Below are 18,335 nucleotides of genomic sequence, written 5' to 3' on the forward strand. Positions count from 1 at the left end.
CAATAACCTTCTAACTGGTTTTCCTGCCCCAAGTTTCTCCATTCCAACCTCCACTCAGCTGTCAAAGGGATCTTCCTAAAGCACACTTCCAATCATGTCAACTCTTTCCCTTGCACTCAATCTATTCCACTAACTTTCCGGAATTCAATATGAAATCTCCTTTTTAAAGTCATTGTTATCTTCATCTCTTCTTACATTTCCAATCTTCTTACCCATTTTACTCTGTCACATATTCTGTGGTGCAGTCACATTGTTCTCATGTTCCTCCCACAAAACACTCTACCTCCCCACTGAGAGCATTTTTGTTAGCTGTCCCCCAAGTTTGAAATGCTCTCCCCCTCCAAACCTCTGCTTCCTACCTTCTCTGGATTTCATCACATTAAACAACACTGAAGAATTTAATAATGAAACTTGGCTTCACCTCTCACCTCACATGATAAATAGTTGGTGTGGAATGAGATATATGCTTTCAGACATATAAAATAAAATAAATGGACATTTTGTTTGAGTAAACTAAGTTATTTCAGGAAGGGTTCTATTGTGGCAAGGTAGGAAATCATTGAGAAATGATAGTGATATGTATAAAAAAGGAATAACCTCAATAAAATTCTTTTGAAAGAAAATCAAGGTCCCTTACATGTGGTGCTTGAGACATAAAAGGGAAACTATTCAATTTTATTAATTATATAGAGAATCAGAGATAGTCTAAATTTTGAAAAATTACACTCCAAAATACTGTCCTGCTTCTTTGATCCTCAGAAGTCCTGGGTCAAAATCCTAAATCTGTTCTTAACTAGGACAAATTACTTCTTTTTGAGCTCCAATAAGTCTTCCTAGGATGTAGGTGAGACATGACAAGATCTGGAGAAAAGATCAAGAAAATAGAAGAATATTTGGACTAGTAAAAGCTATGATCAAGGAAAGAACCTTTATAATAATACAAAAAATAATTAAAGAATATTCTTCTGAACAACAGGGAAAAGTAGAAATATAAAGAACCCTTGAAAGAGATCTTGCAAGGAAAACATACAGAATATCATAGGTAAATTCTGGAATTCTCAGATCAAAGAGAAAATTTTATTTACAATAAAAAATTCAAATATACTAGAGTTACAATTAGACTAATACAAGACCTATATGCAGCTACCATAAAAGACTTCAGGTCCTGGAACATTATATATTAAACAAGCAAATGAAATAGGGTTGAGGCCAAAAATATTAACTCCAGGAAAATTATATATAATAATGAAAGACCAAAATGGACATTTATGCAATAGATTTTTCAGGATTTTGTTGCAACCAAATCAGAACTCAATAGAAAACTTGACATATAATTGGCCAAATTAAAGACTAATTTCAAGGGACTCAGTAAGGTCAACATTTTTATGTTTTATATGTGAAAATGTAAACCATATGAATAAGATTGTCATTGATAATTGAGTAGTCCAAAAGTAAAGACCAGGGTAGAGCTGAATAAGATGTGATTCTAAAAAAACCAAAACCATGTAGAAAAAACTGTAATCATGCTAAGTTCAAAAACAAAAATAAACACAGAGGTATTAAATAAGGGAGGAGGCCTGATAGGTCTGAAATCTTACTGGAATCAGGAATGTGTTAAAGTAGGAAATATATACCTAGAAGGGTTTAACAGCCTCCAAAAGCTATAAATAAATGAGTGAGAGGGAAAAGGATAAAGCAGGGAAGAGAAGAATATGTATTTTATTAGGAGTTGGACAAATATCATCAATGGGAAAGAGATAAAGAGAAAGGGAAAGGGTGAAGGTGGAAGCCAAGGGAGGGATTGTTGAGGTGGTGGCAGGGAGAGGTAAAGTGATAGCAAGGTAAGTTAATTAGTGGAAGTAAAGTAGAAGAGTTAGCAGAAATAGGAGACAAGAGATAATGCATATATATGTTTATGTATATGTGGGCTGATATATATGTATATTTTTGTATGTGCATGTGTATATTTGTATGTGTATGTGTGTTTGTGTCTATATGAGTATCAACATAAATATATCCATGATAAAATTTAGTCTGCTTGAGGGAAATAAGGAGAATAAAAAAATAAAAAATGCACAGCAGAGAACACAAAAAAACCTAAGAGGAAGCAAAGGACAGTTCTGAATGCAATGTGTTCTTTTATTATATATTCTTTCTTGAAATAGACATTTACATAGTTTGAAGAGAATTCTGCTGTGTACATAACAATTTTTTTTCTGTTTTTCTTTTTTTTTTTTGTTTGTTTGTTTTAAAGCCAAAAAAAAAAAAAAAAAAGAAAGAAAGAAAAGAAATGAGATGTCTTAAGGTCTCTTCTAAAATCTTTGGATTTCCTGACCTATATTCCATTGATTTTCCCTGATGATAAAGCAACAGATTTATACAAATACCGGGTGTTTGATATGTAGGAAGAATTTAATGAATATATGTTGAACAGAGTTGAACTAAAGTAAGCTTCTGGGTTACAAAGATTCCCTGAGTCTGTGCATGTGGTGACTTCAAAGAACTGTGGGGTCTATGGGATAATTCTTCTTTATATTTAAAGCTCCTCATTTTTGGACTTATTGAAGATTAGGAAGTCATATAAGACAATAAACTGATACCCAGAAATTGTCCAAAGACAAAGAAAGGAGAAGGGCCTTTCTACCTTGGACAGCTCTTCTGTGGAGGATTTTGGTAATGTGATCATAAATGGCACATGATGAAAAGGCATCTCTTTCTGTTTTCAACAGGACATTTGTGGGTAATTCCTTCTTCAGCATGAGGGCAGAGTAAAGCACTTTGGGTTTGCAATCAGAGGATAGGAGTTCAAATCAGAGTTCTGCGTGATTTTTCTCATTTGCTAATGAAGGGGCTGGACTAGTTGAATTCTTATGTCATTGAGAGCTCTAAATCTATAATTTTATGATTTTATAAGATAAAAGTTCCTTGAATTATCTTCTGGACAATGTTCTGGGGACTCTGTTTTTAGATCCCTTTAAGAAAAATCAAAATTTTAACCATCTAATGAATTACAAGTGCCCTCAATCCTGTCCAAAGGGAATCAGCTTCTTCATTAGTCAAGAGAGGTTTGACTATTCACCTTGCTACCTTCTTCCAGACAGCTGGACTAAATATTTACTGCTGCCCTGATCTACACAAAATGGTCACAATCACAATCACAATAGGTTGGAGCTTTTACAGGAGCTCTGTTCTGCTTGAAGAACTATCCATTGAGTCCTTAAGAAATATTTATTGAATGCCTATTACATACTGTGTAACATGTGTAGTGCTGCATGAGATGCAGAGAAAAAGCAGGTTCCTTCCTAAGGACTATGAGACATATCATGCATGAATTGGGAGGGACTCTTAGAGGATAGTGATGAAAGGAACACTGGCACATAACCCATGGAATGCATCAGAGCTGAAGTCAGGTCAACAAGCATTTATTAAGTGCCTACTGTGCACCAAAAATTGCATTATTTGAAAAATAGCTCATACTTCCACATTTTTATAGATGAAAAATAAGGTTTAGAAAAGACAAGTGATATACCAATTTGGCAGCAAAGCTGGGTATAGAACTGCAAGGAATTACAGTGAAAGGCTCTTTCATTTATACCAGTCACTGCACATAAATATTAGTGATTTTCTAAACTTGACGATGCAAGATTAGGATACAGAAAAGAATTTCAGTGTGGCATAATAGAAAGGACTCAGTTCTAGGACTGAGCCCCAGCTTGGTCATGCTATAACTGTGTGACTTTAGGCAAGTGACTCCATCGTCCTAGACCTCAGTATTCATTTTAGCAAAATGAGAGAGTGATTACCAATGAGCTTGAAGAAATGTCTTACTTCTAAAATAACAACAAAAACAACTAGCATTTGTATAGCTTTTAGGTTTGCAAAATGATTTGCTATTTAAATGAACTTGATTAATAGATGACAGCTATAAAATCATTCTGGCACAGAGATTGAGTAGAAGATGATGATGCCAGAATAGTTTAGTCTAGGGGACAGGATCCTAGATCTGCCACTGGAGGATCTTAGTTTCAATCCTAACCTGGCTAAGGAAAGTCACTTCTCTATAAGTCTCTGATTTCTCATAAAATAAAAGACTTGGATTAGATCTATGACTTTTAATCTGAACAATTTTTTCACATCTCAATAACATTATTTCAATGTAATTGATTTCTGTTATATTCCTATTGATCTCATTTGTTGAATTTAATGATTCTGAGAAGTCAGAAGTCCATTAGCTTCAGTAGGCTGCCAAAGGGGTCCGTGAAATCTATGGCTGCAGAATGTCTAAGGGTACCACCCAGCTTTTAAAAAAATATGATGCTTATCTAGACAACTAAATGAAAATAAAGAAAAAAAGTCATATTCCTTACCACCATCCAATGCTTCTGCCTCCATGAGCCATCTAGCAAAAGGCTCTGATCCAAAGACTATCTTGGACATGCAATGCTTTGACCTCAGTCCTTTCCAAAAATACACTGATTTTCTTCAACCTCTTTGTTTTGTGTTCAATGGGATGATGGCCCATGACTTTCCAAGCAGTAGACTTTACTGGAAAGGAAAGTGTTTCAGTTCTATGCCTTTGCTTTCTGATTTGATTTCTTTCAGAAGGCAAGGAGAGACTTAGGTTCCCTTCATTACATGGTGACCTGAGAGAGACAACACTTTTAGTGAATGGAGTTGGTCAGGGATATCACAGAGTCTTCCTAGATGCAGACTAAGCTGTCTCACAAATTAAAAACCCAAATAAGTACAAGTTTTGCTGTGTCCATTCATAGTGTCACTCTGGCTACTTTGGCAATGTAATTGAGTTTTTTCTTTGAATAGTTTCTCATGGGAGTGGTTTGCTGAACTACAGGAGTTTTCCCAATAGTCCCTCTAAGTGAATCCCAGACAAGATTAATGGGCACTGAGATCCTCTCTGTATGTGATGTGGAACCACTATTGATATCTAGGGACTAATAGGAGGGAGTCTCATTCTTCTATCCTCCCCTTTCTTCCATCAAGGGCTTCCTGAGGCCTGTTCCAGTTTATCTTAGTAGTGGGAAAACATGTGTTTATCCCAGCACTGGAAGAGCCCCGTATAGGAGATCAAAAAACTGGGAACAACATTCCAGTTTGGTCACTGAACAAAGTGTATAGCTCTGGGGTAAGGTACTAAGCTCTTGTGGTTGGATTGCTATGCAGTGGTTCCCATATATGTAGTCCCTCATTTGGCCCTTCTTCTTTTCAACCAACATTTATTAATCATTTTCATAGCAGAGCCTGATATCATAAAGCTCTGATATTGTCTTCAAGGAGTTTATAGTCTGCTGTCATTCCAGAATAAGTTCATTTCTTTTTTTTTTAATTTAATTCTTTTAATTTAATTTTCTTTAATTAATTAAATTAATTAATTCTTAAATTAATTAATAATTAATTTAATTTCTTTAAATTTTTAAAATTTTTTCTGAGCTAAAAATTTCAGCTCCCAAGGGATATGGTAAAATATGGGAACATCATGTAACTACATTGTTTCTCAATTTTTTTTTATCATGAAATGAGACAGTTGGACAAGATGGCTCTTAAAGTGCCTTCCAGCACCAAAATCCTATGATTCTATGAGGCTGATACAATAGATTTGGCGTCAGAGGACCTAGATGGAGATCCTGCCTAGTACTTACTTTTCATATTGTTTTCTCCATTAGAGAATGATTTCCTTGACAGTAGGAGGTTTTTTTTTTTTTTTTTTTTTTGGCTTTTATTTTTATCTGCAGTGCTTTGCACAGTGCCTGAATAATAGTAGGCACTTAATAAATATTAAACAATTTTCTCTTTTCTTGTAGGTGACTTTAGGCACATCCCTTTATTTCTTTTGATCTCAGTTTTGTCATGTGAAAATGAGAGATTTGAATTAGATTATAGGTTTCCTGGTGGCTTTGCCTGCCTTGAGTCTTTCCCCACTTCAATCCATCCTCCATTCAGTCATTAAGTGCTCTTCTTAAAGTGTTGTCCTTTTCTATTCCTTTACAACCCACAGTCAATAACTGCTGTAGCAATTTCTCTCAGTTTCTGGGAGCAAATACAATATTTTCTACTTGCCACCCAAAGCCCTTGATAACAAATCTTTGCTACATTTTCAGTATTTTTACACTTTACTCCTCAATATTTAGTCTTTGATCCAGTGATCATGATCTTCTAATTGTTCCATTAACAAGAAACTCTTTCTTTTGACTCCATATATTTTCTATTTCTGCCCTCAGTACCTACAATTGTCTCTTGTCTCCTCTTCCTGGTGACTTCCTTAAGTTTTCTTTAAGTCTCAACTGAAATCTCTTTTACTAGAAACCTTCCCTACCCCCAATTAATTCTATTTCTTTTTTTTTGTTGTTGTTGTTGTTAATAATTTCTTATTTATCCTATATAAAACTTGCTTGTATGTATTTATTTGTCTGTGTATTATTCCTCCTTAATAATCTGTAAGGTCCTTGAAGGTAGAGACTGTGTTTTATCTCATTTTATATCCTCAATATTTAGCACATCACCTAAACATAATAGGTGCTTAATAAATGTAGATGAATTGATTGGATGAGTAGAGATCTGTCCTCAGTGGCTGGAATATCTGGGTTGAAGTTCTACTTCTACTACATTCTTTCTTGAGTACCTGGGTAAGCATTTCCCCCTCTTTCTCTAGCAAAAGTAATCTTGTCAGTATTCACATTTTTTTTCTGGAAAGATCTACTTGTAGTTCTACTTAACTATCATTTGAACCCCACTGGAAAAAATTCTCCTTTCTGCAGTCCTCTTTATGTCCTATCTGTCTTATTAAAAGTTAATTTGTAAGACACTTAGGCAGAAAATATGTGAGACAGAGGATTTCAATATATAATATTTAAGTTTTTTTCTAGATTTAATTCATTATCCTATTATGCTATATTCCCTGAGTAGAGAATTGAAAGATATGCAGGGAATATAGAGTGTCATTTAAAAATGGACTGAGTCTGTTTATGAAAAGTTTGTATTTTTATTCTCATTTGTTCTCGCAGGTGTAAGGTCACAAAAAATATGACAATTATGAACTCAATCAATAATCTGACAGATGACAAGCATTTATTAAACCAACAAAAAACTAAGCACATATAAGCTGTGGGAAATAATGCATTGGAACTCTGTTTTTTAAGGGCTTCATTTCTTAGCAACCATTGAGTCTCTTAGCCTCCACCTTCACAGGTTCTCAGAGGCTGCCTTTTTGCTTATGGCTTTTTTCAGAGCATCTTTGACATCCTTGTTCCTCAAAGTATAAATGACAGGATTGAGGAGGGGAGTGACAAAGGTGTAGACCAATGCAAGATACCGATCTTCATCTGCAGGAGTGTTTGATGGGGGTCGAAAGTAGACCAAACTGCAGCAGCCGTATTGTAGCAGGACCACAGTGAGATGGGAAGAGCAGGTGGAGAAGGCTCGCTGGCGTCCCTCAGCTGAAGGAATATGCAAGATGGTGATGGCAATGAAGACATAGGAAATGCAAATAAGCAGGAAGGGGATGGCCAGTACAAGGATGCTTATCACATAAAGGACAGCCTGTGGCACACGAATGTCAGCACAAGCTAGCTGTAGGACAGGTGGTACATCACAGAAGAAATGGTTGATCTCCAGGAAGCGTCCACAGAAAGGCAGGGTGAAGACCAATGATGTGAATGGCAATGAAAGAAAAAAAGCCAGACCCAGGGGTCCAGCCACCATTTGGGTACACAGCTGTGGGGTCATGATGAGAGTGTATTGTAGGGGATGGCAGATGGCCACATAGCGGTCATATGCCATGACAGCCAATAGGAAACAGTCGGTGCTGCCAAGGGTGCCAAAAAAGAACATCTGGGTTGCACAAGCAGTCAATGAGATGGGTTTCCTTTTCCCCATGATGTTGGAGAGCATCAGCGGTACCAAAGTAGTTGTATAACAGATCTCCAGGAAGGACAGGCTGGACAGGAAGAAGTACATGGGGGTTTGCAGGGAGATGTTTGTGTACACAGCCCAGATAATGGCAGCATTCCCACAGAGAATCATTACATAGAGAAAAAGGAAGAAGCAGAAGAGGAGAACCTGAATCTTGGGGGAAGAGGTGAATACCCTGAATACAAACTCAGTGGGGCCAGATTGGTTGAGATTAATAGTAGCAGGAGAAGGCATGTCACCTATCAAAGAAAAATAGAAAATCAAACCCATTACTGCATATACTTGATAATGCCATTAACACTCAATATTTTTTTTCCCTAGAGTCATAGATAGATGAATAGAATTTTGGACTTTCAATATTTATTAAGGATTCTTTGGCAGAAATTATTTTATGTTTTTGGTCCTCAATTCCATTGGTTCAAGAAGGGAGCGAAATTTTATGACAAATAGACTTGACTTCACTATTATATGGAAGACATTGCCATCCTCTTAGTCATCAGGCTTCCAAAGTTGATTTTATCAACTACTTGTTTTCTCTCATTCTCCATATCCAATCATTTCCCATCTCTCCTCATTTATTCTTACATAATATCTATTGCATATGCTCACATTTTTCCTCAGACATTGCTACCACTCTCTACAGGCCCCCACCTCCATATGCCTGTAAACTGCAATAGCTTTCTAACTGGTTTTCCTGCCACAAGTCTCTCCATTCCAACCTCCACTCAACTGTCAAAAGGATCTTCTTAAAGCACACTTCCAATCATGTCAACTCTTCCCCTTGCACTCAATCTATTCCACTAACTTCCAAAGTCTCCAGAATCCAATATGAAATCTTCTCCTTTTTAAAGTCATTGTTATCTTCATCTCTTCTTACATTTCCAATCTTCTTGCCCATTTTACTCTATCACATATTCTGTGGTGCAGTCACATTGTTCTCACGTTCCTCCCACAAGACACTCTACCTCCCCACTGAGAGCATTTTTTCTAGCTGTCCCCCAAGTTTGAAATGCTCTCTCCCTCCAAACCTCTATCTTCTGCTTTCTCTGGATTTCATGACATTAAATAACTCTGAAGAATTTAATAATGAAACTTGGCTTCTACCTCTCACCTCGTATGATAAACAATTGATGTGGAATGAAATATATGCTTTCAAACATATAAAATAAATGGCAATTTTTTTTGACTAAACTAAGTTATTTCAGGAAGGGTTCCATTGTGGCAAGGTAGGAAATCAATGAGAAATGATAGTTATATGTATAAAAAAGGAATAACCTCAACAAAATTCTTTTGAAAGAAAAGCATGTTTCTTTAGATGTGGTACTTGAGACATAAAAGGGAAGCTATTCAATTCTATTAGTTATATAGAGAATCAGATATAGTCTAAATTTTTAAAAATTATATTCCAAAATACTATCATGCTTCTTTGATCCTCAGAAGTCCTGGGTTAAAATTCTGAATCTGTTCCTAACTAGGACAAATGACTTCTTCTTTTTGAGCCCCAATAACTCTTCTTAGGATGTATGTGAGACATGGCAAGATCTGGAGAAAAGATCAAGAAAATAGAAGAATATGTGGACTACTAAAAACTATGATCAAAGAAAGAACCTTGGTATAATAATCCAAAAAATACTTAAAGAATATTCTCTGAAGAGATAGAACAACAGGGGAAAGTAGAAATATAAAAAGCCCACAAAATAACCCTTGGAAGAGATCTTGCAGGAAAAACATACACAATATCATAGGTAAATTTTGAAATTCTCAGATGAAAGAGAAAAATTTACAAGGTACAATAAAAAATTTAAATATACTAGAGCTACAATTAGACTAACATAAGACCTATATGCAGCTATAATAAAAGACTTCAGGTCCTGGAACACTATATATTGAACAAGGAAATGAAATAGGGTTGAGGCCAAAAATATTAACTCCAGCAAAAGTATGTATAATACTGAAAGACCAAAATGGACATTTATCCAATAGATTTTTCAGGATTTTGTTGCAATCAAATCAGAACTCAATAGAAAACTTAACATATAATTGGCCACATTAAAGACTAATGTCAAGGGACTAAGGAAGGTCAACAGTTTTATGTTTTATATGTGAAAATGTAAACCATATGAATAAGATTTTCATTGATAATTGGGTAGTCCCAAAGTTAAAACTGGGGTAGAGCTGAATATGATGTGATTCTAAAACAACCAAAACCATGTAGAAAAACTGCAGTTATGCTAAGTTCAAGAGCAAAAATAGACACAGAGATATTAAATGAGGGAGGAGACCTGATAGGTCTGAAATCTTACTGGAATCAGGAATGTGTTAAAGAAGGAAATATATATCTACAAGGGTTTAACATCCTCCAAAAACTATAAATAAATGAATGAGAGGTAAAAGGATAAAGCAGGGAAGAGAAGAATATGTATTTTATTAGGAGTTGGACAAAGTGTATAATATTAATGGGCAAGGGGTAAAGAGAAAGGGAAAGGGTTAAGGTGGAAGCTAAGGGAGGGATTGTTGAGGTAGTGGCAGGGGGAGGTAAAGTAATAGCAAGGCAAGCTAATTAATGGAAGTAAAGTAGAAGAGTTAGCAGAAATAGGAGACAAGAGATAATGCATATATATGTTTATGTATATATGGGCTGATATATATGTATATTTTTGTATTGCATGTATATTTTCATATGTGTATGTGTATTTGTGTCTATGTAAGTATTTGTCAGCACAAATATATCCATGATAAAATTTAGCTGCTTGAGGGAAATTGTGGGGACTAAGTCAACATCCTGGATACCTTAGAATCAGCCAAAGTCAGGATAAGCAAAAATCCTTGATCTTTATTCTTTGTCCAAGTGAGAGGAATGGACACAGGAATCTCCATCTTCCTCTCTTGGCCACTTTTCTTACCCCACTCTCTAATCCCTCCTACTATTCTCTGTACACACCAACAGATCCTGTATACACCACAAGATAGTGGGGCAGGCCATTTTCCAAACATATGCTAGTAGAGTATTGTCCAATAAGTAATTAGCCTTAAGTGCTTGGCAGTCCAAATGCGTCTGCTCAGTTTCAGCCCATTACATGACATAGGGAGAATAAAAAAGTAAAAAAAGAATAAAATAAAAAATGCATAGCAGAGAACACAAGAAACCCTAAGAGGAAGCAAAGGACAGTTCTGAATGTAATATGTTCTTTTATTATATATACTTTCTTGAAATAGACATTTATGTATTTTGAATTCTCTTATATTCTGCTGTGTACATGACAATTGTTTCTTTTTTTCCTTTTTATTTAAGTTTTAAAGCAAAAAAAAAAAAAGGAAGAAATGAGATGTCTTAAGGTCTCTTCTAAAATCTTTGTATTTCCTGATTGTATTCCACTGATTTTCCCTGATGATAAAGCAGCAGATTTATTCAAATGCTTGATGTTTGACATGTAGGAAGAATTTAATGAATATATGTTGAACAGAGTTGAATAAAGTAAGCTTCTGTGTTACAAAGATTCCCTGAGTCTGTGCATGTGATGACTTCAAAAGACTGTGGAGTCTATGAGATAATTTTCCTTTGTACTTAAAGCTCCTCAATTTTGGACTTATTGAAGGTGATCACAATATGATCACAAATGGCACATGGTGAAAAGGCATCTCTTTCTATTTTCATCAGAACATGTAAAGGGATATTCCTTCTTCAGCATGAGGGCAGTGTAAAGCACTCTGGATTTGCAATCAGAGGATAGGAGTTCAAATCAGACTTCTACATGATTTTTCACATTTACTAATGGAGGGGCTGGACTAGTTGAATTCTTATATCATTGAGAGCTCTAAATCTATAATTTTGTGATTTTATAAGATAAAAGTTCCTTGAATTATCTTCCGGACAATGTTCTGGGGACTCTGGTTTTAGATCCCTTTAAGAAAAATCAAAATTTTAACCATCTAATGAATTGCAAGTGCCCTCAATCCTGTCCAAAGGGAATCAGCTTCCTCATTAGTCAAGATAGGTTTGACTATTCCCCTTGCTACCTTCTTCCAGACAGCTGGAATAAATGTTTACTGCTACCCTGAGTCTACACAAAATGGTCACACTCACAATCACAAGAGGTTGAAGCTTTTACAGGAGCTCTGTTCTGCTTGAAGAACTATCCATTGAGTCCTTAAGAAATACTTATTGAATGCCTACTACATACTGTGTAACATGTGTAGTGCTGCATGAGATGCAGAGAAAAAGCAGGTCCCTTCTTAAGGACTGTGAGACATATCATGTGTGAACTGGGAGGGACTCTTAGAGGATAGTGCTGAAAGGAACACTGGAACATAGAATGCATCAGAACTGGAGTCAAGTCAATAAGCATTTATTAAGTGCCTACTGTGCACCAAGAATTGCATTGTTTGAAAAATAGCTCACACTTCCACATTTTATAGATGAAATATGAGGTTCAGAAAGGACAAGTGATAGAGCAATTTGGCAGCAAACCTGGATATAGAACCGAAGGGACTTGAATTACAGTGAAAGGCTCTTTCATTTATACCAATCACTTCACACAAATATTAGTGATTTTCCTAAACTTGAAGATGCAAGATTAGGATACGGAAAAGAATTTCAGTGTGACATAATGGAAAGGACTCAGTTCGGGGGCTGAGCCCCAGCTTGGTCATGCTATAACTGTGTGACTTTAGGCACAGTGTTCATTTTTGTAAAATGAGAGAGTGATTACCATTGAGCTTGAAGATATTCCTCACCTCTAAAGTAACAACAAAAACAACTAGCATTTGTATAGCTTTTAGGTTTGCAAAATGGTTTGCCTATTTAAATGAACTTGATTAATAGATGACATCTATGAAATCATTGTGGCACGGAGATCAAGTAGAAACAGACAGGATAGTTGATGGATCCTTCTAAAATGATGATGCCAGAACAGCTTAGTCTAGTGGACAGGATCCTAGATCTGTCACTGGAGGATCTTAGTTTCAATCCTAACCTGGCTAAGGAAAGTCACTTCTTATAAGTCTCTGATTTCTCATAAAATAAAAGACTTGGATTAGATCTATGATTTTTAATCTAAACAATTTTTTCACATCTCAATAACATTATTTCAATGTAATTGATTTCTGTTGTATTCCTAATGATCTCATTTGTTGAATTTAATGATTCTGAGAAATCAGAAATCCATTAGCTTCAGCAGGCTGCCAAAGGGGTCCATGAACTCCATGGCTGCTGAAACTCTAAGGGTACCACCCAGCTTAAAAAATATGATGCCTATCTAAACAACTAAATGAAAATAGAGAAAAAAGTCATATTCCTTACCACTATCCAATGCTTTTGACTCCATGAGCCATCTAGCAAAAGGCTCTGATCCAGAGATTGTCTTGGATATGCAATGCTTTGATCTCAGTCCTTTTCAAAAATACACAGATTTTCTTCAACCTCTTTGTTTTGTGTTCAATGGAATGATGACCCATGACTTTCCAAGGCAGTAGACTTTACTGGAAAGGAAAGTGTTTCAGTTCTATGCCTCTGCTTTCTGATTTGATTTCTTTCAGAAGGCAAGGAGAGACTTAGGTTCCCTTCATTACATGATGACCTGAGAGAGACAACACTTTTAGTGAATGGAGTTGGTCAGGGATATCACAGAGTCTTCCTAGATGCAGACTAAGTTATCTCACAAATAAAAAATCCAAATAAGTACAAGTTTTGGTGTGTCCATTCATAGTGTTGCTCTGGCTACTTTGGCAATGTAATTGAGTTTTTTCTTTGAATAGTTTCTCATGGGAGTGGTTTGCTGAACTACAGGAGTTTTCCCAATAGTCCCTCTAAGTGAATCCCAGGCAAGATTAATGGGCACTGAGATTCTCTCTGTATGTGATGTGGAACTACTTACTACTGATATCTAGGGACTAATAGGAGGGAGTCTCATTCTTCTATCCTCCCCTTTCTTCCATCAAGGGCTTCCTGAGGCCTGTTCCAGTTTATCTTAGTAGTGGGAAAACATGTGTTTATCCCAGCACTGGAAGAGCCCCGTATAGGAGATCAGGAGACTGGGATTAACATTCCAGTTTGATCACTGAACAAAGTGTATAGCTCTGGGGTAAGGTACTAAGCTCTTGTGGTTGAATTGTTATGCAGTGATTCCCATAGATGTAGTCCCTCATTTGGCCCTTCTTCTTTTCAACCAACATTTATTAATCATTTTTATAGGAGAGCCTGATACCATAAAGCTCTGATATTGTCTTCAAGGAGTTTATAGTCTGGTGTCATTCCAGAATAAGTTCATTTCAATTTTTTTTAATTGATGGGGCTGGTTAATTTTTTCTGAGCTAAAAATTTCAGCTCCCAAGGGACATGGTAAAATACGGGAACATCATGTAATTACATTATTTCTCAATTTTTTAAATCATGAAATGAGACAGTTGGACAAGATGGTTCTTAAAGTGCCTTCTAGCACCAAAATCCGATGATTGTATGAGGCTGATACAATAGATTTGGAGTCAGAGGATCTAGATGTAGATCCTGCCTGCTATTTACTTTTCACATTGTTTTCTCCATTAGCGAATGATTTCCTTGACAGAAGGAGTTTTTTTTTTTTTTTTGGCTTTTATTTTTATCTCCAGTTCTTTGCACAGTGCCTGAATAATAGCAGGCACTTGATAAATATTAAACAATTTTCTCTTTTCTTGTAGGTGACGTTAGGCACATCCCTTTATTTCTTTTGATCTCAGTTTTGTCATGTGAAAAGGAGAGATTTGAATTAGATCATAAGTTTCCTGGTGGCTTTGCCTGCTTTGAGCCTTTCCCCACTTCAATCCATCCTCCATTCAGTCATTAAAATGCTCTTCTTAAAGTGGGGTCCTTTTATATTCCTTTACAATCCACAGTCAATAACTGCTATGGCTCTCTGTAGTTTCTGGGAGCAAATACAGAATTTTCTACTTGCCACCCAAAGCCCTTAATAACAAATCTTTGCTTTCTTTTCATCTTTTGATGGACTTTACTCCTCAATATTTAGTCTCTGATCCAGTGATCATGATCTTCTAATTGTTCCATTAATAAGAAACTCTTCCTTTTGACTCCATATAGTTTCTATTTCTGCCCTCAGTACCTGCAATTGTCTCTCACCAACTCTTCCTAGTGACCTCCTTAAGTTTTCTTTAAGTCTCAACTGAAATTTCCTCTTTTACTGGAAACCTTCCCTACCTCCAATTAATCCTGTTTCTTTTCTTTTGTTAATAATTTCTTATTTATCCTATATAAAACTTGCTTGTATGTATTTATTTATCTGTGTATTTTTTTCCCCTTAATAGTCTGCAAGATCCTTGAATGTAGAGACTGTGTTTTGTCTCATTTTATATCCTCAATATTTAGCACATCGCCTAAACATAATAGGTGCTTAATAAATGTTGATGAATTGATTGGTTCTCAGTGGCTGGAATATCTGGGTTGAAGTTCTACTTCTACTACATTCTTTCTTGAGTACCTGGGTAAGCATTTCCCCCTCTTTCTCTAGCAAAAGTAATCATGTCAGTACTCTCATTTTTTTCTGCAAAGATCATTATACTCATTGATTGGCATGTAGTTCTACTAAACTATCATTTGAACCCCACTGGGAAAAAACTCTCCTTCCTGCAGTCCTCTTTATGTCCTATCTGTCTTATTAGAATTTAATTAGTGAGATACTTAGGCAGAAAATATGTAAGACAGAGGATTTTAATACATAATATTTAAGTTTCTTTCCAGATTTAATTCATTATCCTATCATGCTATATTTCCTGAGTAGAGAATTGCAGGGAATATAGAGTGTTATTTGAAAATGGGCTGAGTCTGTTTATGAAAAATTTGTATTTTTATCCTCATTTGCTTTCGCAAGTGTAGAGTCGCAAAAAATATGACAATTATGAACTCAATCAATAAATCTGACAGATGACAAGCATTTATTAAACAAACAAAAAACTAAGCACATATAAGCTGTGGGAAATGATGCATTGGAGCTATAAAGGCTCTATTTCTTAGCAACCATTGAGTCTCTTAGCCTTCACCTTCACAGGTTATCAGAGGCTGCCTTTTTGCTCATGGCTTTTTTCAGAGCATCTCTGACATCCTTGTTCCTTAAAGTATAAATGATAGGATTGAGGAGGGGAGTGACAAAGGTGTAGACCAATGCAAGATACCGATTTTCATCTGCAGGAGTGTTTGATGGGGGTCGAAAGTAGACCAAACTGCCGCAACCATATTGTAGCAGGACCACAGTGAGATGGGAAGAGCAGGTGGAGAAGGCTCGCTGGCGTCCCTCAGCTGAAGGAATGTGCAAGATGGCTATGGTAATGAAGACATAGGAAATGCAAATGAGTAGGAAGGGGGTGGTTAGAACAAGGATGCCCATCACATAGAGGACAGCCTGTGGCACACGAGTGTCAGCACAAGCAAGTTGTAGCACAGGTGGGACATCACAGAAGAAATGGTTGATCTCCAGGAAGCGTCCACAGAAGGGTAGGGTGAAGACCAATGATGTGAGTGGCAGTGAAAGGAAAAGAGCCAGATCCAGGGAACCAGCCACCATTTGGGTACACAGCTGTGGGGTCATGATGAGAGTGTATTGTAGGGGATGGCAGATGGCCGCAAAACGATCATATGCCATGACAGCCAATAGGAAACAGTCAGTGCTGCCAAGGGTGGCGAAAAAGAACATCTGGGTTGCACAACCACTCAATGGGATGGGTTTCCTTTCCCCCATGATGTTGGAGAGCATCAGTGGTACCAAAGTAGTTGTATAACAGATCTCTAGGAAGGACAGGTTCGATAGGAAAAAATACATTGGTGTTTGAAGGGAGATGTTTGTGTACACAGCCCAGATAATGGCAGCATTCCCACAGAGAATCATTACATAGAGAAAAAGGAAGAAGCAGAAGAGGAGAACCTGAATCTTGGGGGAAGAGGTGAACACCCTGAATACAAATTCAGTGGGACCAGATTGGTTGAGATGAATAGTTGCAAGAGAAGACATGTCACCTATCAAAGAAAAATAGAAAGTTGAACCCCATTACTGCATTTACTTGATAATGCCATTAATACACAGTGGCTTTTTTCTAGACTCAGATAAAGGGATAGAATTTTGGACTTTCAATATTTATTAAAGATCCTTTGACAGAAATTATTTTATGTTTTTAGTCTTCAATTCCATTGGTTCAAGAAGGAAGTGAAATTTTATGACTTCTTTTGTACCACTTTCTCTTACAGTCTCAAAATGTGTATTTTTAATGTAAAATTCTCTGTGTTAACTCTCCCACCATTGTACTTGAAATAGTAAGTTGAGTCTTGATAGTACAGTTGATTTGATTAGCTTTGTTGGGGTAATTGTGAGTGGTTATGACTTTTAACAACATAGCTCATGAGCTCTTATCTTGAGGGATCTTCCAAATATTACTTAACTGCTGAATATAATTTGCTTTTAAAGAGGTTATACACACTGAGATGTTTTAGAAGAGATAGAGATGAGAAGAAAAAAAGCCTTTTTTGAAACCAAGAAGTATATGCTATCTTCCATGTAATAAAGTCTTTGAAGAGCATAAAGTAGATTTAAAGTAGTTGTTACAAAACACTCCCTTTAATCAAGCATTCAGTCTATCCTTATCCATTCTAATTTGAACACATGGAGACATGTACAAGAAAAGCCTCTAGGAATAGTTGATTCCAACTTCATTGACAAAGGGAATGAGAAAATCAAGCAAAGAATGTAATTCATAAGGTGGTACTTTCTGGGTTCAGATGTTCTTTTCTTTACTGGCATAACCATCAAGCTTACTTCTGGGAATGACATTGTTTAATGGATTTTATACAAACACCTTAGATCAGTTGGGTCATCATTTTGTAGGATGAGATCTATTGGCTGTTGGATCTCTCCTATGGTGTACTGTGTCAAGTTGGCCAATTACTACATCTTCCAACTATAGTAGTCCTTGCTACTATCGCTAGTAGCTTAGGACACTTGACATGGTTCTTCTGATCCTTTCCATTTATGAGTTTATCACTGGATTCATCTTATCTCCAAATTAACCTTCACCTAAGATGAGGAAAAAATAAATTATAAAACTGGCACCATGAACTCAAAGACATATGGCAGCTGGGAAAAATATATGGCAGCATGCCCCTATTCCTATACTTGTCACTACTGGAGAGAGAGAGAGAGAGAGAGAGAGAGAGAGAGAGAGAGAGAGAGAGAGAGAGAGAGAATGAGAATAAATAAGGAATTATCTGCTCAAATCATGTATTTGTACACTGTTCTCAATGAAAAGATTTATATTACTCGGCAAACAACTAAAAGATTTTTCTTCACTAGCTACTATGTCAAATGGGCATAGAGTATTTTTTCCATAGTCTGAATTGGGGAGAATTGAAATCTTTTACACATATGTAGATGTATATT

At 36.2% G+C, this 18,335-nt stretch overlaps 2 protein-coding genes across 2 annotated transcripts; both read right to left on the reverse strand.

Moving 5' to 3' along the window:
* Positions 1-7,197: 7,197 nt before the first annotated feature.
* LOC127541921 (olfactory receptor 10Q1-like) lies at positions 7,198-8,160 on the reverse strand. The gene has a single exon (XM_051967256.1). It carries the CDS (start codon positions 8,158-8,160, stop codon positions 7,198-7,200), a length of 963 nt encoding a protein of 320 aa, XP_051823216.1.
* Positions 8,161-15,953: 7,793 nt separating this feature from the next.
* On the reverse strand, positions 15,954-16,916 carry LOC127541966 (olfactory receptor 10Q1-like). Its single transcript, XM_051967354.1, has one exon. The coding sequence runs from the start codon at positions 16,914-16,916 to the stop codon at positions 15,954-15,956; it is 963 nt and encodes a 320-aa protein (XP_051823314.1).
* Positions 16,917-18,335: the final 1,419 nt, after the last annotated feature.

The sequence above is a fragment of the Antechinus flavipes genome, chromosome 6 (assembly GCF_016432865.1).
Source record: "Antechinus flavipes isolate AdamAnt ecotype Samford, QLD, Australia chromosome 6, AdamAnt_v2, whole genome shotgun sequence".
In the NCBI taxonomy this organism is placed as follows: domain Eukaryota; kingdom Metazoa; phylum Chordata; class Mammalia; order Dasyuromorphia; family Dasyuridae; genus Antechinus; species Antechinus flavipes.